The sequence below is a fragment of the Rhinopithecus roxellana genome, chromosome 10 (assembly GCF_007565055.1).
Source record: "Rhinopithecus roxellana isolate Shanxi Qingling chromosome 10, ASM756505v1, whole genome shotgun sequence".
NCBI classification, from domain to species: domain Eukaryota; kingdom Metazoa; phylum Chordata; class Mammalia; order Primates; family Cercopithecidae; genus Rhinopithecus; species Rhinopithecus roxellana.
This window is the reverse complement of record NC_044558.1, coordinates 107,973,538-107,991,547: the sequence shown is the minus strand read 5'-3', so window position 1 is coordinate 107,991,547 and position 18,010 is coordinate 107,973,538. Positions and strand designations below refer to the sequence as shown.

General features: G+C 36.6%; 1 protein-coding gene across 2 annotated transcripts in view; it reads right to left on the bottom strand.

Moving 5' to 3' along the window:
* Positions 1-521: 521 nt before the first annotated feature.
* CFAP54 (cilia and flagella associated protein 54) overlaps positions 522-18,010 on the bottom strand; it is a 380,731-nt gene continuing 363,242 nt past the window's right edge. For both annotated transcript variants that reach the window (XM_030939210.1, XM_030939211.1), the window contains 2 exons: positions 15,165-15,294; positions 522-948 (listed from right to left, as the gene is read on the bottom strand). In XM_030939210.1, coding sequence (XP_030795070.1) covers positions 15,175-15,294 — 120 coding nt within the window. In that variant the 3' untranslated portion in view covers positions 522-948; positions 15,165-15,174. The remainder of the gene's footprint in view (positions 949-15,164; positions 15,295-18,010) is intronic.

Here is an 18,010-nt window from a genome sequence, read left to right as displayed (position 1 = left end):
TCATTCTGAAGACTGAAAACAATTTCATTATCTGATAAAAATTATCTTCTCATATGCTATAAGAGGCAATTCTCGTCATTTATGGTCTCATTAGGTATTTCATCTACCCAATACATCTCCTCAATATTTCTTCCCGGAAGTAATCAACTTGTGGCTCAACTAACAATATTTTGGACTAGGGATTCTTGTTTCTGTCTTCCTTCTTTCTTTTTTCCTATGCTTCCGCCCCACCCCCACCAATATAGTTACTGCATCATCTCCCATGAATCCTTGCTATTTCCCTGTCTTCCTAAAACATTTTGTGGAGGTTTCATGTTAACATCTATCTGCATTGTTGTACTGTGAATTGTAAGTTTGCATTTTTGTTGCCTTTAATATACTATCATCATCTTAAGGGATGGGCCACAGCTTAAGGATCTTTGTGTTTTTAGAGCCTGGAACTATGTCTAATACAGAGCAAACCTCCAAAAATGCATATTGAATAAACAAAGGACTAAATACACATGCATGCTCATTTTTATCAGAGTGTAGTTTTAATTTACTGGAGAATTTATTCTTTTCAAAACACAGGGAGAGTAGGGAAGCCAAAGCAACTTGACAAAGAAATAGATCAGCTGGACAAATTGAGAGCAAGCTGAGGAGATATACAGGCCTTGAACTCACAGAAAAGATAGTAGTTAAACTGTCCTACTGGGAGCTAAAGCACCTATGAAGCTGCAGAAGGCCAGTGATCAACAGCAAAATCTCAAAGCAATATCTAGAGTATTTGTATATATCAGAAGAAATCAGATGGGGCAAGATCCAAGTTTGAACTGGAGGCTTCTGTGCAAGCAAGACATTGAATCATGACCACTTCTTCTCGCCAAATTTCCAAAGGCTGACAGATATTGCTGAAAAAGTCCTCAGTTTGTTGTCACACTCTTGATTTATTTCTCAGTTTTATCATCCCTAGAGGAGGAAAAAAGAGTAATACCTTGAATTTCATATAATTTTCCTCATTTCAGAAAGTGCATACTTCATTTCACCTCACCTGTTAAAAATTATGCTCCTGCGCTAGTCCCCAACAGACCTGACCAAACCACAATGGAGTCACTCATGCTGAATGCCACATCATCAAACCAAAACTTTTAAAAAGCAGAGATCCCAAAACAGAACAGAACAATTTTTCCTGAAAACAGAAGATTCCAGTTTACCTGAGTGAGTGTAATAGGGAAGTCCCTCTGTTTGAACTCTTACAAAAAAGCAGCCTGATATTAACCAATCAGGTTTTCTTTTCTATTCTTCTGTTTCCTTGTTCCTACCTTATAAAACCCACTGTTGCGCCATTGTCCAGTAGGAGATCTCATTCTGTTCTGCAGAATGGAGGCTGTCCCTGATTCATGACTTGCAAATAAAAGCAAATTAGATCTATAAATAACTTTGTTGGAATTTTGTCTTTTGACACTATATGCATATTAGAAATGTAAAGAATGTTGAAATACCATACTGCGGAAATGAGATCAATTGCACGGGAGTGTCAACGTGCCCCTACTGGCTGCTTGGAGCTGGATCCATTTTAAGGAAACAGAGTTCCCCAGAGGATTTTGATCATGTTAAGTTTAAAATTCTATTAAACTTCTAAATGGAGACGTTAAGTAGGCAGGTGGGGCTACAAGAATCTGGAGATAGGAGAGCACTCTGGGTTGGAGATAAAAGACTGGAGGATTTTGGCATATAAATGGTACTGGATAGGGTTATCTTGAGTGGGAGTATGGAGAAGACAAAAGAGAACATATGCTATGGAGAAGCGAATTTTTTGTAATTAAAGTCAAGTAATCTTTGAAGTCTTCGGTCAGCAAATCATAGCCCCCAGGTTAAATTTGGACCACTGCCTGGTTTTTGTTCAGTTCCTGAGCTAAGAATAATTTCAAATTTTTTATGGTAGGGAGAAAAATGCAAATAATATTTCATGGCACATGAAAATTATAAGAAATTCAAATTGATTTTTAAAAGTTTTATTGGAACACATCTATGCCTTTTGTTTATATGTTGTGTATGGTTGCTTTTGCACTGTAATGGCAGAGTTGACTATTTGTAATAGAGACACAAAGCTAGACGATTTACTATCTCACCCTTTATAGAAAAAGTTTGAAGACCCATGTATTGTGTGAGAATGTGTCTTGGAACTGCTGTGACCACTGTTGCTGCCAGCAGGAAAACTAGACTGAAGACAAAATGTCACAAGGAAGAGGGTTGCTGAGATAACTGCTGAGAAATGAATGACAGCTCAGATGTGAATCATGTACTTCTGGATTGAGTCAAGCCAGAAGCCCACCTTACCTCCGGAATCTTCAGTTACATGAACAAATAAATTTCCTTTAGTGTATGACCCAGTTAAAGGTAGATTTTCTATTATCCAAAACCGAATGATTCTTAACTAATACAGTTGTAAGATCCAGATATAATCTCAGTTCTTTTTGCCCTTAATATACCCAAACTTGACTCAAACCTCCCATTTCATAACCTATGAAAGTCTAAAACTATTTCCATGATTCCTACAAATTCCCCAAAACTTAAGTTCTCATGATCCTTACTCCAGAAATACCATGTTCAGGATGCATGCTACTTTTCAACCATTATCCCTCATTACTAGCTTCTCAAACATACAAACACATTTTACAACGATCATTTTTGTGAGTTTAGTAATTTTACTTAATGTTTGAGGGATCACTGTAATGGGTCACTTAATCCACTGTACAACCTTCTGTCATCTGATGGCTATCTATTCTTTTCTTCCCTTTCTCTTTTATTTCTCCAATTTCCAAAGCAAATAAATTCTTCTCTTTGCAGGATAGGCAGCCATTCCAGTTTACCTGGAGCTGTCTCAGTTTGGGGATAGTCCCCGATTTTGCACCGAAAGTCAATCTCAATTCTGGAAAAACTGGGAAGATTTGTGACCCTATCTCCTGTCTCAAGTAATTTTACCTGCTCCTCTGAAGCATCAAAGCTACCCCACATCAATGGCTCATAGAGACCACTTATTCCAATAGACTTATCAAAATACCTTTCTAACCAAGGCACCTCTGTCCTAAATGAGAATTACTGTACCAGATGTTTAAAAAATAAAATATCTCATCATTAAATGCAAACACATTTAGAACTATGTCATCTTAACAAAGTGATGCTTTCATCATTATAAAACATTTTATTTCACCTCTGGCAGTATCCATTTTTGAAATATACCTTAATGACGATACAGCGACACCAACTTTCTTATGCTCAGTGTTCACATGGTCTCCACTTCTCCATACTTCTATTTTCAACCTGTTGGTGTCTTTTATTTAAAATAGAACAATCTCTGCTTTTAAATGAAAGTTGTGGTCAATTTACACAACATAATTAATAATATGGCTAAATGTAAGTCTAGTGTAAGTTATCTAGATTAATAGGCTGACTTTTTTTTTCTTTCAGCACTTTTAAGAAGGCAACTCATTATCACTTGGTCTCCAATGTTTCTGATGAGAAGTCAGCCTTTATTCTTATTGCCCCCTTCCTTAGGACTCTGTTTTTTCCTTCTGGTTGATTTTAAGATGTTTTTCCTATTTTTGATTTTCAGAACTGTGACTATGATTTGCTTGGGTGTGGTTTTCTTTTTACTTATCTTGCTTGGAGTTCATTGAAATTCCTAAATCTAAAGTTGGTTAATATTTTAAATCAAATTTGAAAAAAACTTTTACCATCCCTTTTTCAAAGGACTCTTTCCTTGCTATCTAGAACTTCAGTTGCTTCCTATCTGGGACTCTTTTCTATCTTTCCTTCCTGTCTTAGACTTCAATTTCACACATGTTGAAACATGAACAAGCCATCATAGCTCTGAAAGTTTTGAAAATAATTTTTTTCTCAGTGCTGAGTTAGATAATTTCTACTGATCTGTTCAGAAGTGTACTGTTTTTTTAAAAAAAAAATTCTGTAGCAACCTAATTTGCTAAGTCCATTCAATGAATTTTTAAATTTCAGATATATTTTTCCAGTTTAAGGATTTCCATTTGGTTATTTTTCTATTTCCATATCTATCCCGATATCCCCCATCTCTTTATCCATTATAGCAATCTTTTTCAATGGATTATTTTACATGTAAAGTATAGTTATTTTAAAGTCTCCATCTGCTAATTCTAACACCTGGGACTTCTGGAAATGTGTTGACTGTTTTTTCCCTAGATTGTGGATGATATTTTCCTGCTTCTTTGTATATAAAGTAATTTTTAATTATTTAAAGTACATTGTGGGCAATATTGTTGAGTTTTGTTCTAGCATACAGTTAAATTACTTTTATCTTATGGAGGTTTGATGGGTGGGCGTATTTTTGGTTTGCTGTCAGTTCTCATTTGTAGTCCTTGGTTCTAAAATTCTTCTTCTTAAGGTAGTCCCCTACTAGGGTTTTAATGAAAAGCACAAATAATTTCTTAAGTCCCTTTTCCTTGACCGGACTTAAATTACAAAATGTGTCTCTCCAGTACCATGCATCTGTTGAAATCTCTGGGGCTTAGTTCTTTTAGTCTTTCAGCTATGACTCTGCATTGAATTCTCTAGAGTCTCATCATGTGTATGTATTTTTGGTAGTCAGCTAATAGTTTTAGGAGAATTTGTGCACAGATTTTGGGGCTCGCCACACTGTCTCCCTCCTTGTTGAAACATCCCCTCCTTTATTTCTAACTACTCTGGCAGACCCACACCCTGACTTCTGAATCCTCAGTCCAGTCATTCAGTCTCTTCCTGATTGCACTCTGTCCCTTACGTATTTTGCAAGATGAGGTGTGCCCTCAGAGAAAAAGCTGTTTAAATTTGAACCTCACTTAGTTTGTTTCCATATTTCAAGGATTACCATTCCTCTGGTTTCTGCCTATTTTTAGTCATTCCCCAGGGACTTCAAACAATCATTTTAATTCTGATTTTATGATTGTTTGCACTGTTTTTAGATCCAGAGTTCAAAATTGCTATTGGCAAATGGTAGTTCAATAAAAGCCACTCTGCTATCACCAGAAATGAACTCCTATCACTATCATAAAAAAAAAAAACCAACACAAAACAATAAATAACCTCTGATCCTTCTAGATAGAAACGAACTTCCCCCAAAGATGTATGTAATAATATAAGAATGTAATAATGGTAAGAGCTACCTGTTACTGACCATCCAATATGTGTTGGACATTGTTCTAGGTGCTTTATATATCCTAAATTTACAGATGAGAAAACTAAACTACAGAGAAGTTAAGGAACTTGGCCAAATTCATGCAGGTGGTAAAAGGAAAGCCAGGACTATCCGATGTCATAGCTAACTCCCTCATCCATGATGCTATACTGCTATTCAAAAAACATAGGGTAATTATCCCTTGATGGAAACAACTTAGAGGAGACTTAACCTTGTAGTACAGAATTCAACTAAATAACTTTTATAGTTCCTTTAAACGTAATAATCTATTTTTTTCTTTTTTTTTTATTTTTTTGAGGCGGAGTCTCACTCTGTCGCCAGGCTGGAATGCAGTGGTGCGATCTTGGCTCACTGCAACCTCCACCTCCCAGGTTCAAGAGTTTCTCCTGCCTCAGCCTCTGGAGTAGCTGGGACTACAGGCGTGTGCCACCACACCCAGCTAATTTTTGTATTTTTAGTAGAAATGAGGTTTCACCATGTTGGCCAGGATGGTCTCGATCTTTTGACCTTGTGATCTGCCGGCCTCAGCATCCAAAAGTGCTGGGATTAAAGGCGTGAGCCACCATGCCCGCCTAAACGTAGTAATCTCTTTTCTTTCTTTCCTTCCTTCCCTTTTTTCCCTTCCTTCCCTTCCTTCCCTTCCTTCCTTCCTTCCTTCTCTCTCTCTCTTTTTGACGGAGTTTCGCTCTTGTTGCCCAGGCTGGAGTGCAATGGCACAACCTCGGCTCTCTGCAACATTTGCCTCCCAGGTTCAAGCGATTCTCCTGCCTCAGCCTCCCAAGTAGCTGGGATTACAGGCATGCACCATCACACCCAGCTAATTTTGTATTTTTAGTAGAGAAGGGGTTTCGCCATGTCGGTCAGGCTGGTCTCCAACTCCCGACTTCAGGTGATCCACCTGCCTTGGCCTCCCAAAGTGCTGGGATTACAGGCATGAGCCACTGTGCCTGGCCCATAATAATCTATTTTCTTACAAAAATTATAATTTCAAGTCAACTAAAAGTATTAATTTTCATGTCAGAGAAATTAGTTTTCCTCAATCACCAATCCAGAAACGTATACATCAAATAGTATTCCCATATCAACTCAGCTCCTGCAGAACTGTTTCTCTTTTCTCTACTTTTGAATTTGAGTTGTAGCACCTCAAGCAGAACTATGTACTTGCAGTTACCTGAACTGCTGAAGCACTACTTGTATACTGTGTTTATTCTGGATGCAATGTCAAGATTGATCAACCAACTTATTGCAAGCAGTTCGAAGATTCAGCCTTTGAAGTCTTGAGAAATAGCCATTTTGGTGTGTTTTTTCTATACAACCCAAAATATACTTGAAAAATATTTTTAACCAGCAAAATTGTTCTAAGAAAAACAAAAAACACATTATTTTTCCTCATACAAAAATTAAACTGTTTTTAAGGTCAATAAAAACATTTGTTTCCTTGATATCCCTCCCTTGCTACATGTCTCCCAAATAGTTTTAAACTAATTAGTCAGAAATTAATATTGTTTTGCAAAAATAAAATACATGACAAATCCTTGAAAGAAAAGTCTACAGTCCTTGAAATGATCTATAAAATGTGTGTTATTTTCCTGGGGGCTGCTATTGAAGACAGTTTTTTTTTTTTTTTTTAATGGGATGTTATTATCAGGATTCACAGGAAAACTCATTTTCTGGAATGAGTACCAGGATCACTAATAGCAATGCATCTCCTAAGTATGTGGTCTGTTTTTTCCTTAAAATGCTGTTGATCTTATAAAGCACTGTATTTACTTGTTAACAAGTGCTGCAGGAAAGCATACAGCCAATCTATGGTTGACTCCTAGTGAATGTAAAGGATGAATGGCACGTTTAAAAAATTAAAAGAAAAAGAAAAGGGCTCAATTCCTGGCTCCATCTTACTTTTCTACCACGTTGTCTTTGCTTAATTTTTCTTGTCTGGTTTTAATTAATCTTACCATTATTTTGAATGCATACTTATAAGCTACCTTAAATTTTTTGAGCAAGTTCAAATATGAATAACTAAATGGTCTGGATAAGACTGCCACAATTTAAAAAATAAGAACCACTGAACCATAAACAAAAATGGAAAGGAAAATGAGAATGTAAAAAAAAAAATTCACAAAAATACATAAAAAGAGTTTGTATTCTTGTTATTGAGGGATCTTGGAAATCTCAAAAAAAAAAAAAAAAAAAGATGAACATGCAAGTAAAAAATTGAGCAAAGATCCTGAAGAAGCATGACAACAGAAAAATATATAGTGGACCAAACAATGTGTAAAACATTCAACCTCAGAAGTAGTCAAATAAATATAAATATAAACTTAAGAATAAATTTTTGTACAAAGTGGAAACATAAATTTATTTGTTTCCTTGAAATCTACCTACTTTGGTTCCTGACCTCAAGGAGAGGACAGATATGCAAACAAGCACATGCAAAATAGAACGAGTGTGATAAGAGCACCTATGTGTTACATGGAGACACCAGGGAGGAAGTGGTACGGACAGGCTCCGTGGTGGAGGAGACGCCTGGGTTGAGTCCGGAATGAAGACTTGAGGCCATTAGGTATGAGTCTTTTTAAAAAAATTGATGAATAAAAATTGTGTATATTTATCATGTACAAACATGTTATTCTGAAATATATATATACATTGATTATTATTATAGAATAGCTAAATTGAGCCAATTAATATATGCATTTCCTCACATATTTTTTGTGGTGAGAACAGTTAAGATCTTCTCTCAGCAATTTTCGAGTGTACAACACATTGTTACTAACCATAGTCATTATTTTGTACAACAGAACTCTTGAACACATTCTTCCTGTTAAATGGTAATTTTGTATTTTTTGACCAACATCTCAACAGCCCCTCCCCTAGTCCCTGGTAACCACTCTCTACTTCTATGAGTTTAACTTTTTTAGATTCCATATATAAGTGAGATCATACAGTATTTGTCTTTCTGTGCCTGCCTTATTTAACTTAGCGTAATGTCCTCCAGGTTCATCCACGTTGTGGCAAATGACATAATTTCCTTACTTTTTTTTTTTTTTTTTTTTTTTTGAGACGGAGTTTCGCTCTGTCGCCCAGGCTGGAGTGCAGTGGCCGCATCTCTGCTCACTGCAAGCTCTGCCTCCCGGGTTTACGCCATTCTCCTGCCTCAGCCTCCCGAGTAGCTGGGACTACAGGCGCCCACCACCTCGCCCGGCTAGTTTTTTTGTATTTTTAGTAGAGACGGGGTTTCACCGTGTTAGCCAGGATGGTCTCGATCTCCTGACCTCGTGATCCACCCGTCTCGGCCTCCCAAAGTGCTGGGATTACAGGTTTGAGCCACCGCGCCCGGCCAATTTCCTTACTTTTTAAGGTGGAATAATATTTCATTATGTATACACACACATTCCACATTTTATTTAGCCATTCATTCATTGATGGAGACTTAGTAGATTCCATATGCTGGCTATTGAGAATAATGCTGCAATGAACACAGGAGGGCAGATATCTCTTAGACATGTTGATTTCATTTCCTTTGGATATATAGCCAGTAGTTAGAATGCTGGATCAGATGGGAGCTTTCTGAATAAAAGGACTGCCTAAGTGTCACTGCTTGTGTGCACAGTCCCTGGCATAGTACTAGAATTTGATACATATTTTTTAAAATAAAGAGAAAGGACATTTTTGCCAGCAAGCAAAGGACCAGACTAATGAATAAGATCTATCAAATGAACAAATGTATGCTTGAATGAATGAGCTCAGTTTGTCAGAGAAATACTAATGTATCTATGAAAAAGAGATTAAATGACCAGCCTCCAAAGGACAAAATGAAGATTTAATTTTTTTCCTCCTATGGATCATTACATATACTTTATTACTAGGAAAACAAACTCTGGACAATTCCTTTGGCCCTAATTATATCTTGATCATTCTAACTGCATTTCATCCAAACCCCAGCAGGTCTAAACATTTTCAACTTCAGCATTTTCCCAGTCAATAAGCTCTGAAAAGGCCTGTCTATGTTACACTCAGGGAATATAAACAGTTGACTCAAATCTCAATACTTTTCTGAACATTGTTTTGTTTTATTTCTGGCTATTAGGGAAAATAATTAGATAGGCTATAGAAAATGTATTTAAATATTAACAATGGTTATTTTACAGTGGTCGACTTCTGGGTAACTTATTTTCACCTTTCAATATTTTGTAGATTTTCTACATTAGTTCCAAATTGCTTTTATAATAAGAAATCAGTCCAATAAATTCTTGTGAATCTTGTGGGGAAAAATTAAATTAGGCAAGTTTTGAAATTACTTAGAAATACTTGAATTTTCTAGAAATCTACTCAGTTTTCACATCATGTACAATTTAAAGGGATGGTTCAGGGTGGTTTGTACTTGGGCAGAATCTGGTTTTAGACCTATTCCATTCTAAGCTGTTAAATACAAAATGTATTAAAGTTATCTTAAATATCAAACAGGAACAAAAGCAATTAATTTTGAATAGTCTCCAAAGTTCCAGTTGAAAATGGTTATTTTTACAGGGCTCATATATTACAGGTTATGTTACAAATTATTACTTGTTGTAAAAAAAAATTCCCATGCCTCTTAACCCAGCTTTTTAACTAATGAATTTAATTATGAAGAAAACTGCTGTCACTGAAACCTTCTTCTTTATCATGCCTGTACTTATAACAAAAAATATCTGTTGCTATGGAAATTTTAGAGTCAAAGTTGCAATTCATAAGGCTCTACTGAAGTGAAAAGTGGAAATAGAAAATGAGTGTTGGTAAAGAGAAAATTCTTTCTTAATATATTTTTTAACATCAATATTATGGATGATAGATGGATTTTACAAGTAAATCTCATTTTGCATAACAGTCGTGTAAAAAGTTCTGCATATATCTAATTTTGGAAAATCAAATAATTTAAAGTATAATGATGAACTTACAATGGATAGGAATTGAACAGGGAATCTGACTCAATTTAATTAAACATTTATTAAGGCTCTACTATCTCATATTAAAATTTAATATTTTCATAGCTTGAGCTTTCTAAAATTGGGCATATGTATATAGTTTAACATTAGTTTCGAAATGATTTTAGTTGTCATTAAAACCCAAAATAATGAAACCAGATGTGAACTACTCAGTTCCAGTCATACAATGAGATGAGAATCGTAGTTCAATTTATTAGTTATTTACTGATAGGTGAGCCAATAACTATACAAAGCTTGCCAGCCAACAAGATGAAGGGAATCGATGTGTTTGTTTTTAATTTATGAGACACATTATGCATGCAAAAGAAGTAGAGACCAGTATAACAAACATTCAGCTTAAGAGAGAAAATTTTACAAAGACAAGTGAAACCTCCTGAGCATTTTTCCTAGAGTTCATCCTCCCTCCTTTATCCAAGAGGTGACCACAAACCTGAATTTGGTGTCAACCATTAATGAACTTGTGTTAAAAATATTTTTAGTATATATGTACTCAGCCATAAATACTATATTATGTGTTTTGCCTGTATTTAAGCTTTATACAAATGGTATATTACATATATCCTGCAACACTTGATTTTCTTTGACTAAACCTGCTTTTGAGATGAATCCAGATTGACATATATCTCTGTTATTAATCCATTTATGAATGTTGTTTAGTATTTCATTATTTATTTATAACTTCTATAAAATATTATCCTGTATGACTATGCCACTATTTCTTTATCCATTCCACCTGATGGATATTTCATAGGTTTTCCTTTGTTTTTACTATTATAATCAATGCATCAGAAATTTGCACAAGTCTTGTTGGGCAAATAGGTCAGAGCTCATTTTGTAGAATATACTATAGCATTTCAAATGAGAGAAAATGGCAAAGAGTAGTTAAGCAGTGGACTTCTGGGTTCACTGTTTTCTCCCCTAACCCCATTAGGCGCTTGTTCAATCCTATGCATACGTAGATAATATTAAATAAATAATAATATTCAAATCTTTTTTATGGATGAAGATGTGCTGGATGACATGTATATTTCATTTAAGTTTTCAGGTACCCTATAAGTTCCATGATGCATTAGGAAAAACAATGTGCCCAGTCTCAAACTGAATGTAACCTAAAGTAATGTGGAGCAGGTTCACACACTTATGACACTCTTGAGCTACTGTTTTAAGGTTGTTATATGAAAACACATACAAAACTATGTGTCCAAGGACACTGTTAAGAGCCAAATGAGCAGGGCACCTTGAAGTGCTCTAGGAGTCCTTGGAGGCAGACACCCTTCTGCATGGTCATTTGAACTGGATGGAGGGATTTGCATGATGTTGCTCAAAAGGGGAAGGAAGGGCAATGCAGACTGCAGGCAGAAACCAAGTTTCTGGACAGTACATTTCTACTCTCCAGAAATTTACCATTTCCCCCCTGCAATTCAGTGACGAACAGGTCGGCTGAGCTGGGGACTGTGAAGTGCCTATGCATGAAGTGAACCAAGACCACCACATTTAAGCCTCTGAATAGCTGGCAGGTGGTCAATTTCTAAAGCAATCTCTTGGAGGTTGATATGGAGAAAGATACGGGAAGTGCTGCAGTTTTATTACCTATCACTTAGCTGCTGGCATGGGCTTCTCTTCCCTCTTTCCTGACTTCCCTCCCCTGTGTCTGCTCCCCTTCTTCTCCCCCTTTCAGCTTGCCTCCTGTCATTCTCTGTTATAATTAAAACAAATAGAAAACATTGCAGGTGTCTACTATAAAGCATTTGCAGATACTGTATATTTTTAAAAACCAGCTGCAAATTGTGTAATTTGGTCTTTAAAAAAAACTCTGAAAGACATTTCTGGAAATAAACACATCTTTCATCCTGCAGATTTTGAATTTTCTTTTTGTTTGTACTTCAGCCCAGTTCATCGTCATTTCCTTACTGCCTTGCACAGAAAGTTACAGCTTTAACTAGTGACTGTTGCTCCTATTTTAGAAAAGATGGGGAATTTTGAAATGATGGTTTAAAATGGGGAAACTGTTACTGTATGGTCTGGTGCAGTTTTAGACAGTATTTTTCTCAGGCAAAACAACACTCAAGAATAACAGCATCTGTAAGAACTGAAAGTGAAGAAAAAAATAAAAGAAAAAAAAAAGTGCTGAAATGTTATCCGCAATAGTTGGAAGGGATCTGCCTTCCCCAGAGGAAACCAATATATTAGCACAGATAACAGATAACATTGGGGACCCCCTTCCATGGATTCTTGGGGCATCCATTCAGATCTGCAAGTCATTTTTTAAAATCTGCCCCCAGGGCAGATGACAGGTGTCCCAGTTTTAGCTTGAACCTCAGCTATGTCTTCCTCTCCCTTTACTATCCAATTTCCTAGAGCTATGGAGTGGGTAGAAGAAAGGTGCAGAGGAGCCCAACTTAATGGTGAAGAGCTCAGATTCTTCTGGGAGGATTTAAATCCTGGCTCTACTTCCGACTAACTGTGATTGTTAGCCAAGTTATTTAACTGCTTTTTGTTTTTGTTTCCTTGTCTATAATATGGGGTCAGTAATACTATGTGCATCATGGTCATTATTCTTGTGAAGACAGAGGGAGAAAATACACTGAAGCACTTACAAACATGTGCCTGGCAGGTAAATGCTCCAGAAAGGGTTGGCAATAATGGTAGCAGTAATGATGGTGGAGTGTTGGTGATACCTCCACCTCCTTCCTTTTTTTAGAACTCCACAGTGCCATCTTTCCTGGATTATATCCATCCATTCATCCATCCATCCATCCATCCATCCATCCATCCATCCATCCATCCCTCCATCCATCCAACAAATATTATAGACCTATATGCCAGGGTTCTATGTTCTAGGGTTCTATAAAAATAGTACAAGCACTTACGTTCACTAAAGTAAAGAAAAATGAAAGTATCTAACTAGTAAAGACTTATTAGTGACAAAAACCAGAAGATGGGCATTTGCATTCACAGGAAATTAGCATGAGGTTGAGGTAAGTGGTCTTGGTTATGAGTCACGCTGTCTCCATACCTGTAATAAATGTGTAGGTACTTTGTTGCACCTTTCTTGACCTTGGTAACTAGCTTTGCATAATAAATTAAACTCCCACCATTGAGAAATGCAAACTCTTCAATGTGATCTCTAACCCAGTAAAGAAATGTGCAAACCCCAGTCTCAGACCAAAGGACTCAGAAGCCATCTTTGTATAAGAGCCACTACCATCCAAATGGCTTTTCTGTTTGAATCAAATTTTATTTCATATGAGGGTATAGACATCAGGCAACAATTTTTCCCTTTGAATTCATGAGTAAATATTTCGTTCTTCTTCTCGTTCATTAAAACATGGTTTCCTATCGGTCTTCTTGTCTTTTGTTTCTTTCCCTTTCATTATATCTTGCATTCTTATCTGCCCTGGAGACCAGGCCATCATTCATTCCACTCATTCCTTTCATTCATCCGATATTTATTAAATGCATACTAGTGTCAGGAACTTGTCACTTCTCTCCTCAGTCACTTGTAATGGCACCCTATCATCTACTGATTCAATCCTGAAGTCTTCATTCTAGTGCTCCTTACAGTTTATTTTCCATCATGACTGTGCACACTCCAGGTAAGTCACAGTCAAGTCCTTTGAATATAAACCATGTGTATTTTTATTTTTATGCCTCTGTTCTCCTCTAGTGCGCCCCCTTCTAGCAAAATTTTTTAGCAAATTTTCACCTACCAAAATCCTTCTTATCCTTAAATGCTTTGCTAAAGGCTTGTTTCCTCTACATTGTATTGTAGAACAATTCTACCTTCGCTGTTCCCAGACTTTAGAACTTCATAGATGTCTACATTTAAAAGCTTAGGGACTGACATAAAGTTGCTATTTTTTCTTATATTATCAAAGGAGACTATTTTAAAATGCCAATTGCCAGCTACTATTACTGTTGCTTCATTTTTTTAAAAAAAGGTCTTTTTAATACTAGCAGGAAATTCAGAATAGAGGATGATACATTAAACCAATTTAGCTTTAGAAAAACACATTTGTGTTGTTATTTTTTTTAAACTAGGAGTATTCATTCACTGACTAGCATGTGGGAAGAATTCGCATGTGGCATTTTTAGATGATAGACAAAATGAGTCAGAAATGCAGGTCCTTTTCCAATTTGGCAAGGAAACAATGCTCCCAGCACTCTATTATTACATCAGGCATTGTGCTAAGCACCTTATTACTTCAACTCACCTAACTAACACACACAGCAATCCTATAGGATAGATACTAACATCCCCATTCTACAGATGAGAAAATAAAAGCTTACAGAATTTAAGTTAATTCCCCAAAGTAGCAAAGCTAGCAAATGGCAAAGTTACTATTTAAACCCAGGTTTATACAAAGTTCTAAAGCTGGCACCCTAAAATTCTATGCAATATTGCCTCTCAGAAGTATAAAATATAGAAGGTCTCATTTGCTTCCCAAACCATTTAGAGAATTTCCAAAATTGAAATTAACACATGTTGGGGTTTAATCGAGGGTTCTTCAAGACTAGCGTTAGTGACATTCTGGACTTGATAATTCTTTGTTGTGGGAGCCGTCTTGTGCATTGTAGGATGTTTACTCACTGGATGCCACTAGTACTCTCCAGTGCTAACAATCAAATACATCTCCAGACACTCTCAAATGTCACCTAATGGACAAAATCACTCCCAATTGAGAACTACTGGTTTAATCCAATCTTGCTTTATGGACCTGTCCAAAAACAACCTAAATGACTCCAAACGTGAAAACAGTTGCACTGTGCAAAAACTTGTTTTCTATGAATAGCTCTGTAATACAGTTTTAATAAGCAACAGCAGTGTCATTTAATTCAAGTACAATTTAAGACATTCCTCAAAATAATAATTTTTTAAAAAAATTTAGCTTGTGTAAAAAAACGATTTTATTTTTGTTGTTATAAGAGGACCATCCCCAAAACTTAGTTCAAACCATGAGAAACAACAATTAAATCCTTTATAAGGTTACCGTATAATGTTCAGGGAATAATTGACACTATCCAGTTGAAAAGGCTTCCTCCTGATAAAATGCAACCATTAGCCAGATCAAAAAGTCTCTCAAGATTGAATATAGATGGCAGCGAGATATCAAATGGGACCTGAGGAAAAGCATAAAAGTGTTCATGAAATGCATTGTTTCAAACTGTTGACAAAGTTTTCAAAATACCCAAATACCAATTTCTAATAATTTTATATGAAAGATAGTTAACTTGTGTGCCTCAGGTAAGGCACAGTTTCATACCTCTAAACTGCCGAAATGGCACATATATCATTCTACATCCTATTAAGATTCACACATGAGCCTATAAAACAGCAAACACTTCTAAAAATATAGACTACTTGTATTTAGGTAATCACTGTACATGGTTCTAAATGTAAGACTTTTGGCCCTTCTCCTAATAAACGCTTTCCTGCATAACAGACTGACCAGCTGACAAATCTCCCTCTCTCATTTGGAGCATAAGTCTTGACACAGTGAAGAAGGACGCAACAGGAAATTATGTTTGGAGATCAATGCATCTGAAAGAGGCACCGTGTTACCCCGAATGAGAGCTAGTACAGCCAAAGTCATTCTGGGCAGGCTGAAAAATGGAAAATAAAGACTGCTTTTGTGGTCATAGCATTGGTTATTGATTGGCAGAAGGACAGGGAGGAGAGAACAAAAATGAAGGAAAGAAAACAAATGTTTGCTGGGGACCCACTTCATGCCAATCTAGGTATATACTTGTGTAGAATGACCACAATGAGTTACAGCCTTGTGGGTCCAAATCCTGGTAAAATAATAATAATAATAATAATAATAATAATTAGAGAACAAGTTTTTATTAATTTCTTGTCTACCTGTTAAATGAACCAGTCATTCGTCTTATTCTTAAAAAAACATAATGAGGCCGGGCGCGGTGGCTCAAGACTGTAATCCCAGCACTTTGGGAGGCCGAGACGGGCGGATCGCGAGGTCAGGAGATCGAGACCATCCTGGCTAACATGGTGAAACCCCGTCTCTACTAAAAAAAAATACAAAAAGCTAGCCGGGCGAGGTGGCGGGTGCCTGTAGTCCCAGCTACTTGGGAGGCTGAGGCAGGAGAATGGCGTAAACCCGGGAGGCAGAGCTTGCAGTGAGCTGAGATTCGGCCACTGCACTCCAGCCCGGGCTACAGAGCGAGACTCTGTCTCAAAAAAAAATAAATAAATAAATAAAAATAATGAACCTAAATGTGGATATTCCATTTGGAGGCTGGTTTTTGTTAACTTTTTTGTCACTTTATTGGATTAAAAAAAAGATGAAGTATTCCAGTGTTTTCCATAACTACAAACAATAAAGAGGTGAATAAATTAAAAATTAATAATATTTGCCTTCCTTGATCAATCCTAATACAATCAATGTTTCCAGATTGGAGGGTATCCTTTCAGATGTTTTTTTTTCTTTTTTTTAAAAAAATTGAATTATTAGGTCCATTATTTGCTTTTTCAATTAGCAATATGTAAGATAAATCCCTCCTTAATCAATTCAGGGAGGCAGAATAATTACATGGTGTTAAGAATGTGCATCCTGGGGTCTGACGTGGTGGCTCACACCTGTAATCCCAACACTTTGGGAGGCTGAGGCTGGAGGGTCACAAGGTCAGGAGTTCAAGACCACCCTGGCCAACACAGTGAAACCCCGTCTCTACTAAAAATACAAAAAATTAACCAGGGCATGGTGGTGGGTGCCTATAATCCCAGCTACTCGAGAGGCTGAGGCAGAAGAATCGCTTGAACCCAGGAGGCGGAGATTGCAGCAAGCCAAGATCATGCCATTGCACTCCAGACCGGGCGAAACTCCATCTCAAAAAAAAAAAAAAAAGAAAAAGAAAAAGTGTGCATTCTGGAGTAGGACTGCTTGGTTCAAATTCAGACCTTACCACTTACCAGGTATGCGAAACTGGGTAAAATGTTTGATCTGTTTGAACTTTAATTTCCACATGCACAAAATAGGAATTATCTATTTTGAATTGATTTTTGTATATGGTATAAATAAGGGGTTCAACTTCAGTCTTCTGCTTATGGCTAGCCAACTACCCCAGCACCATTTATTGAACAGCAAGCCTTTTCCCCTTGCTTGTTTTTGTCACCTTTGTTGAAAATCAGATGGTCATAGGTATGTGGCAATATTTCTGGGTTCTCTATTCTGTTCCATTGGTCTATGTGCCTGTTTTTGTACCAGTGCCATGCTGTTGTGGTTACTGTAGTCCTGCAGTGTAGTTTGAAGTCAAGTAACATACTGCCTCTAGTTTTGTTCTTTTTGCTTAAGATTGCCTTGGCTATTCAGGCTCTCTTTTGTTTCCATAATTTTAGTTCCATTAATTTTAAAATAGTTTTTTCTAGTTCTGTGAAGAATGTTGTTGGTAGTTTGATAAGAATAGCATTGAATCTGTAAATTGCTCTGGACAGTATGGCCATTTTAATGATATTGATTCTTCATATCCATGAGCATGGGATGTTTTTCCATTTGTTTGTATCTTTCCTGATTTCTTTAAGCAGTGTTCCATAATTCTCATTGCAGGGATCTTTCACCTCCACGGTTAGCTGTATTCCTAGGTATTTTATTCTTTTTGTGGCAATTGTGAATAGTATTGCCTTTCCAAAACTATACAAACCCTGAAAGATAACCTAGGCAATACCATGCTGGACATGGGAATGAGCAAAGATTTCATGACAAAGACACTAAATACAATCACAACAAAAGCAAAAATTGGCAAGTGGGATCTAATTAAACTTAAGAGCTTCTGCACAGCAAAAGAAACTATAAGAGTAAACAGACAACCTAGAGAATGG